The sequence below is a fragment of the Limulus polyphemus genome, unplaced genomic scaffold (assembly GCF_000517525.1).
Source record: "Limulus polyphemus unplaced genomic scaffold, Limulus_polyphemus-2.1.2 Scaffold3079, whole genome shotgun sequence".
NCBI lineage: Eukaryota > Metazoa > Arthropoda > Merostomata > Xiphosura > Limulidae > Limulus > Limulus polyphemus.
This window is the reverse complement of record NW_013668689.1, coordinates 50,522-59,228: the sequence shown is the minus strand read 5'-3', so window position 1 is coordinate 59,228 and position 8,707 is coordinate 50,522. Positions and strand designations below refer to the sequence as shown.

Here is an 8,707-nt window from a genome sequence, read left to right as displayed (position 1 = left end):
CTAGAACATAAAACTTTACATTTGAACATCTTTTCTATAGTTCCCATCATTTTGATACTAAGTTAGCATCATGCATTATACTAGAACATAATACTTTACAATAGAACATATTTTCTATGATCATTGCTTTGATGATGATTTAGTAACCTTTTGTTTTTCAACAGGGACATCTTCAGACCATCTTTGATTGGCAGGCTGAATTTGACAAACTAAATGTAAGAGCACAGCTCCTCCTGGAAACATATTCTGATTCCAGTATTTCTAATGCCTTTACCCAGTTGTCCTCCAAGTATAGTAACCTTCTCTCTCTGTCTAAGGAAGTGATGCACAAGCTTGAACAGCACTTCCAGGAACACCAGCAGCAACAGTGCATGCTAACAGAATGTGTTGAGTTTATTGATGTTGCTCGAGAGAGACTTAAAGATTGCTGCCGAACATCTCACAGTGTTGATGAACTTAATGCTAAACTAAATAGCCTGAAGTCTCTAGCATCCAACATGGAACAAGGTCAGAACAAAGTAAGATATGTCCTAGAACTCACAGAAAAGGTCATAGTAAACACTGACTCTTCTGGAATTAGCTCCATTCAAGAAGATGCTGAAAACCTGAAAACTGATTTTGACAAACTTGTGAAGGATATCTCTGATGCTCGCGTACACCTAGCTAGTCGGATGGCAGAGTTAGATGAATTCACCAAAATTCTGAAACAGTTCCAGGAGTATCTGGAAGAAACTGAGAACACAGTTAATGCTGACTCAAGGCATGAGCTGGTATCTGTCACAGAGAAAAAATATCTTCTTGATAATTATCGTGCCATTCTCAAGGACATGGATATTCGCAGAGAAACAATAGATCGGCTTAATCAAGGCATGGAACAAAACCCCCAGGTTGCTGATGTGGCAAAGAACAGTATTGAAAAGTTTCAGAATCTGATGGAGACTCTTCAAAAGGCTGTTTCTGTATTAACAGTAGAAATTAAAGATTTGGAGGCATACAGTAGCACCAAACAGGAGACTGAAAAATGGTTGAAGGAGGTAAAATTGAAGGCTCAGAAATGTGGAGAATGTGTAGGAGATCATTCAACTATACAACAGCAACAGGAAGAGTTATTAAAGGTAAAAGAAAGCCTTCCAAATGGTGAGGAATTAGTTGAAAAAGTTAGTAGTCTTGGGAATAATGTGAAAGAGAAGTTAGAACTTGCTGGGCAGGAACGAATTGAACAGGAAATAGAACAAATCACTATAGAATGGGAATGTCTGCAGGCTCTTGTTGGAGAAGTAGAGCAAAACATCACCAAATGTCTCCAGTACTGGGGAGAGTTTCAAGCAGTTTATTGCCACTCTGCTGAGTGGTTGTCACGCTTTCAAAATATGACTAAATCTGTGCTGGCAGTACCACCAGGCTCAGGAAAGGAACAAGAACAACTAAATGAGTTGAAAGTAAGTGAGTTCACAGTTTTGTTGAGAAAAATATGTGCTTAATATGTACATTATTTTCTTAGAGTGAGTCCAAACAAAAGTAATCATTTAGTAGAAATATATTTTAGTGAATATTTCATGTTTTCTGCTGTTACCAGTTTAATTTTTCATCATGTTTATTAAGGCACTTCATGAAGAAGCATGTTTCCACAAGCCTGATATTGAAGAGGTAAACCAGAAATGTGAAGCGCTACTGGATGTAACATCTTACCCAACCATTCGTGAAAAAGCTGTTTCACTATCAACATCTTATTCATCCCTCTTAACTAGCATTACTGTAAGTCAGACAGACTTTTTGAAATTATATTGGGTATAAATAGCTGATGTCATTAGAATGAATATAAACTTATTAACTGCAGGAATTAGAAATAACTGTGGACTTTATTGTACACTAAACCGTGTTTCACTACCTCTCTACTATTGTTCTTGTTCTCTACACAAGAATACATGACACTGTTATTCATAACATTATAACGCTTTCATAACACTGTTATTCTTGTTCTGTACACCAGAAGGAAAACCCTAGACTTTCATATCACTGTTATCCTTGTTCTTTACAACAGAAGGAAAACCCTAGACTTTCATATAACTGTTATACTTGTTCTCTACACAAGAACACAGTGAAAACCCTAGTCTTTCATAACACTGTTAATCTTGTTCTTTACACCAGAATACAATGAGAATCCTAGACTTTCATAACACTGTTATTCTTGTTCTTTACAACAGAAGGAAAACCCTAGACTTTCATAACACTGTTATTCTTGTTTTGTACACCAGAAGGAAAACCCTAGACTTTCATATCACTGTTATCCTTGTTCTTTACAACAGAAGGAAAACCCTAGACTTTCATATAACTGTTATACTTGTTCTCTACACAAGAACACAGTGAAAACCCTAGGCTTTCATAACATTGTTATACTTGTTCCTTACACCAGGACACAATGGAAATCCTAGACTTTCATAAAATTGTCCTTGTTGTTTATATCAGGATACAATGAAAACCCTAGACTTTTATAATAGTTTTTGTTCTTTTCACCAGAGCAGAATGAAAAACTAGACATTCATAACATTACTGTTTTTGTTCTTACACAACAACTCAATGAAATCTATAGATTTTCATAGCATTTATGTTTTTTTTTGTACACAAGGACACAATACCAAAGCTGGAAAAAGCTCTCAGTTATCAAAGTGAATTTTCAAATCTCAAAGAGAAATACCTACGTTGGATTCAGGAGAGCCGTGCGACTTTGCAGAAAAACAAAGATCCAACTCAAGACCAAGACTGTCTTCAAGAACGTATTCAAAGTCTCAAGGTATTTTTAATTAATTTTATTACTTCAGTTCGTAGAACATGTTTTATTATATTTGTTTTTCATTTTCTTAAATCGTGCTTATCATTTTTTTCTTTATTACTAAACATATAGCTGATTTTGACAACTGTGTTTCTTTTTTATTATTAAACATGTAGCTGATTTTCACAACTGTGTTTCTTCTTTATTATTAAACATGTAGTTGATTTTGACAACTGTGTTTCTTCTTTATTATTAAACATATAGCTGATTTTGACAACTGTATTTCTTTTTTATTATTAAACATGTAGCTGATTTTGACAACTGTGTTTCTTCTTTATTATTAAACATGTAGTTGATTTTGACAACTGTGTTTCTTCTTTATTATCAAATGTATAGCTGATTTTGACAACTGTATTTCTTCCTTATTAAACATGTAACTGATTTTGACAACTTTATTTCTTTATTATTAAACATGTAGCTGATTTTGACAACTGTGTTTCTTTTGTGTTATTAAACATATAGCTGATTTTGAAGATTTTTACATTTATACATAATAAAGTGTGTTTTAAATTTCTTATTTTATTTTTTTATGTGAAATATATTTGTTTATATTTTCAAAAATAGCTGACTCTAAGAGGAGCTTTGTTTTTTCCAAATAAATAATTTTAGATGGTAATTTCTAAATATCTTCAATAATAAAATGTAGTTTTTTTACTCTTATTCATCGTTAACCACAATAGTGAAAATATCTTTTTCTCAGAGACCCAACTTTAAGATCTAAACTTTTGTTTTTAGAACCTTGCAACATCACTACCTGAAGGGCAACATTTGTTGGCCACTACTTGTGAGGCTGGTACTCGCATCTTAGGATCACTGCCAGACACAGCTCAGTCAGCCTTGAGAGCTGACATTGATTCTTATCGTGACCAACTGGCAACTTTGAGTCAACAGCTAAGTGAAGCCACTGCTCTTCTTTCATCAGTACTAGCCAGGCTACAAGAGTTTAATCAGAACAGTGCTAACTTCAGACAATGGCTAGAAGACTTAGAGGGAAAACTCAGTAGCCCACCTAAGACAAAAGGAGAAATTGTGGAAATCAGAACACTTTTTGAACAATATAAGGTAGGAAAACTAAGTAGCTCTCTTAAGTGGAAAAGATGACATTGTTGTTATGTGTTCTATCATTGGCCAGGTTCCATTGGATTATTTATCAAAAAATAATAGAAAGTCCATTCCACATTGATGTATTTCTTCAATAAATGTTTGTTCAACTATGATCATGTGTAGGCCTAACTTCAAACATGTTTCAAGAGAAATTCTCAGACTAATAATACCTGCTTAACTTTGACCGATAAACACATAACTCACAGAGTAACTAAATAGCAGAATATATGTTATAACTCACTGCATTTCTAACTTTTCAAACACTGAACTGACTCAATTGACAATTACTTATATTTATATCATACTCTCATTTCTATGTAGTCCAGGAAGCTTCTTGATACTAACTTTTATGAAATTTCTAGATCTTGACACTATCATAATGAAAAGTTCTCTCTAATGAACATATATAAATTAACAAATTCAAAATATAACTTATAACAATATTTTTGAAATTGTGACATTTTGAAACAAACTTTGTTAAGAAAGTTAAGTAGTTGTAGTTACTTTAAAAACTTATATTGTTGAAATCATGGCTTTTAAACAAACTTTGTTAAGAAAGTCAAGTAGTTGTAGTTACTTTAAAAACTTATATTGTTGAAATCATGGCTTTTAAACAAACTTTGTTAAGAAAGTCAAGTAGTTGTAGTTACTTTAAAAACCTATATTGATGAAATCATGGGTTTTAAACAAACTTTGTTAAGAAAGTTAAGTAGTTGTAGTTACTTTAAAAACTTATATTGTTGAAATCATGGCTTTTAAACAAACTTTGTTAAGAAAGTTAAGTAGTTGTAGTTACTTTAAAACTTATATTGTTGAAATCATGGCTTTTAAACAAACTTTGTTAAGAAAGCTTAAGTGGCTCTATTGACTGAAAAAACTTATATTTTTGAAATCTTGGCTTTTAAACAAAATGGGTAAGAAGGTTTAGTAGCTCATCTGAGATAAATTAAGATTTTACTGGAATTAAAACAATAATAAAGTGAAAGACTTAGTTGTACCTTTTAATGAAAGTGATTTTAGTGAATGTATTGCTTTTTTGTCCCAAAGAGATAATTTTGGTATCAGATCATTTATTGAACAATAAACAGTAAGTATTTAAGTAACATCAAGTCCTTAGAGTAATATATTCATCAGTACGAGATAATTTTGATATCAGATTATTTATTGAACAATAAACAGTAAGTATTTAAGTAACATCAAGTCCTTAGAGTAATATATTCATCAGTATGAGATAATTTTGATATCAGATTATTTATTGAACAATAAACAGTAAGTATTTAAGTAACATCAAGTCCTTAGAGTAATATATTTATAATTTTCAGCAAGAGATAACTTTGATATCAGATTATTTGTTAACCATTATAAGGTAAATGTGTAATTAAGTAACATATTTATAACTACAAGTTATTGAAGATATTTATATTATACTTGCATTAGTTGACGTTTTCTATCAAATGTTTATTCGTCTGTTTATTTATGAATGAAAACAAAGTTTAATCTGGATATCACATTTTACTAAAGCATCTGAGGTTGGAAATAGAACAACAGCAACCTCAATTATCAGAACTTCAGGCTGAAGCTCAAGAGTTAGCAGAGAAAACAGACGATCCACAAGCTGTTGATCTCCTGACAGAGATGACAGATCGACTGACAGCATCATTGAATAGGTGTCTGGTGAGAGAATATTAATTTAATAGATAATACTGAATAATGTCTTAAAACTCCAGCATTACGCTCAAATAGGGAGGTAAATAGGTTTCAAGTTGTATCCACCTCACACTAAATTGCTGACCTTAAGTATTTGGGATCCCAAATTATTACTTAAGTACTTAAAATGCTTTAATAATTAGTCCACCCTGCTCTTCTTTTTGGAAACTCGCTACTCCTCACTATTCTAAACTATTTTGTATCTTCTTAGGAAATCCTCAGTCAGTTAGAGAGTGAGCTTCAAACCCTTCAGGACTATCAACACGCTCTCCAAGAAACAGAAAAATGGTTACTTCAGATGTCTTTCAATCTAATGTCGCATCATTCCTTACAAATTAGCAGTCTTCCTCAGACTCAAGACCACCTTGAGAAGCATAAGGTTTGTATAAAGTAAAAGTTATTTATACTACAATGAAGTGGAGAAATGTTAAAGCTAAACATTCTTTAAGCTAATGTTGCATCATTATTTACAAATCTTGTCATCTCTCATACTTAAGGTTTCCAATTCACAACTATTTTTGAAAGATCAAATTTGTGTTACTGAAAATATAATTTAACCATTGCCAGAATAAGCTCATGAAATCTTAAATCCAGATGTTTTTCTTTAAATTTAATGCTGTTACTATTCTCTTGTTTTATAACCAAGTTGGTAATTTTAGATTATAAACAGCAAATAAATACAGTTTGCTTTTAGTATTTTTTTAATTTGAACATAACTTTACTAATGTCAAGAAAGAAAACCATATGACAGATTAAGAACTACTAAACATTAATGTTTCTTTTTATTCTTTATAGAGAGTTTTGGAAGAAATTGAGAGATACCAAACTGTGATTGATAAGGTTAAGGCAAAAGGAGGGGTAATTATAGAAACATACAAGGAAAGAACCATAGAAAACCAGATAAATAAACAATTAGCAAACATACAAGAAAGCTATGACTCTCTACTAGCTAGTGCTGAACAAATAGAGGTAATTACTGTTATTAAGTACTTACAGTAAGACTGTGGTGATCAGTTATTGTCATGTTATATCTAGTTTATGTCACACGTTTTGTCTGTTCATCTGCTGCTATCATCAGAAACGTTATGAGAAGAACTGTGTTGGTTATGACCAGGATGAAAGAGACCTTCTACATCCACCTAACTGATAATACACTCAGTTAGTTTGGCATAGAAGTCAGCAAACCATTAATACCCCTCTTGAAATCATTTAAATAGTTATGTTACATCTCTGGTCATTTGTTAATTTCCTGTAGATATTCTTTCCAAGAAACTTTAGTGATACAAATCCTTTCTTAATTAAAACTAGTTTATTCTTTCTCGTTACAAACTTTGCAATACACAGAATTTCCACAGTAACTTTAACTTAAACACGCGCTATAATTCACAATGATTCATGCACTTTTCTTATGGTCACTACTGCTCACTTGACTCAATTATGTGTCTCTATATCTGTCTATCTTCAATTATATCTCCACTTTATTTGCCGGGCTTATATACAGAAAGGGCATCTGGCAAACACTAGAGTTGCCAGGAACAGTCATGATCCTTCTAGAAACTCATGACGTATTACCAACGTCACGTGACTTCCGCTGTCATAACAGTTAGTTCCTTCAAGTAGTAATGGATGAGCCTGTCAATCAAAAAGAACCAAGCTTGAATCGCAGTTACAACCTTCCACAAATGCAGCCCTTCCCTAGTAGCTGAAACATAGGAAACAAACTATTAGTAATCAGTACCTAATAACAATGATAAAAAATTAGATAGAAATTAATAACTTGGCTTATAATCATGATGATTATGATGATGATAAGCATTCTTAGAAAATTAATATTTTCATCAATACTTCTCTTCAAGAAAGAAGAATTTTGAACAAAATGTATGTGATATAAATATCTATTTGTCATTCTTAACTTTGTCTTTAGCTTTAGCTTTTTTTTAAGAAAAAACATCTTTTGTTTGATATTTCCTTCTTCTGTGGCTTTTGTTACACAAACTGATTAGAATTTATGAGAAAAGCCTAAACCAGTCTGATTACAGGTGAATTGTCCTTTTTTAGAAACTCATAATTTAAACTTTAATCTAGCAGAACAAAATTAGTATAATAATAATATTTTCTTTTTCTGTAGGCACGTCTGGATCAGGCTTTTCAGAAGTTTCGTACATATGAGGAAACACTTAATCAATGTGATAAGCTTCTGGCTGAATTAGAACCTGAACTTGCTCAAGAAAATGAAACAACTCCTCAGACTCTGGAGGTTGCTAGAGAAAATCTAGATAATTCCAAGGTAAGTTTCATAAGAATTTGCTGTGTTTTTGTATCTAATCCTGGTAATAAGATGATGATACTTTCAGTAAACTGTAGGTAAATAGAAGGACCTGGGTTCTGTTGTGTAGTAGCTGGTAATAAAATGATGATACTTTCAATAAACTATAGATAGATAGAAGGACCTGAGTCCTGTTGTGTAGTAGCTGATGATGATACCATGTTATGTAGTAATTCGAAATTAGATGATTTGACTTAATGATATGAACTCTGCTCCTGTCTTGATAGCACATGATATAATGGTTGTGAACCCTGCTCCTGCCTTGATAACACGAAGTAATGGTTGTAAACCCTGCTCCTGCCTTGATAACATGAAGTAATGGTTGTAAACCCTGCTCCTGCCTTGATAACACATGATGTAATGGTTGTGAATCCTCCTTCTGCCTTGATAACACATGATGTAATGGTTGTGAACCCTGCTCCTGCCATGATAACACATGATGTAATGGTTGTGAGATCTGCTCCTGCCTTGATAACACATGATATAATGGTTGTGAACTCTGCTCCTACCTTGATAACAAATGATATAATGGTTGTGAACCCTGCTCCTGCCTTGATAACACATGATGTAATGGTTGTGAACCCTGCTCCTGCCTTGATAATACATGATATAATAGTTATAAACCCTGCTCCTGCCTTGATAACACATGATATAATGGTTTTGAGATCTGCTCCTGCCTTGATAACACATGATATAATGGTTGTGAGATCTGCTCCTGCCTTGATAACACATGATATAAT

General features: G+C 32.6%; 1 protein-coding gene across 1 annotated transcript in view; it reads left to right on the top strand.

The window, feature by feature from the left end:
• Positions 1 to 8,707, top strand: part of LOC106468616 (nesprin-1-like) — a gene marked incomplete at both ends in the record, with an annotated part of 121,329 nt that overhangs the window by 82,151 nt on the left and 30,471 nt on the right. The window contains 8 exons of the mRNA XM_013929045.1: positions 165 to 1,439; positions 1,603 to 1,755; positions 2,627 to 2,791; positions 3,566 to 3,892; positions 5,456 to 5,608; positions 5,853 to 6,020; positions 6,437 to 6,610; positions 7,770 to 7,928. Of these exons, the coding sequence (XP_013784499.1) occupies positions 165 to 1,439; positions 1,603 to 1,755; positions 2,627 to 2,791; positions 3,566 to 3,892; positions 5,456 to 5,608; positions 5,853 to 6,020; positions 6,437 to 6,610; positions 7,770 to 7,928 (2,574 nt within the window). The remainder of the gene's footprint in view (positions 1 to 164; positions 1,440 to 1,602; positions 1,756 to 2,626; positions 2,792 to 3,565; positions 3,893 to 5,455; positions 5,609 to 5,852; positions 6,021 to 6,436; positions 6,611 to 7,769; positions 7,929 to 8,707) is intronic.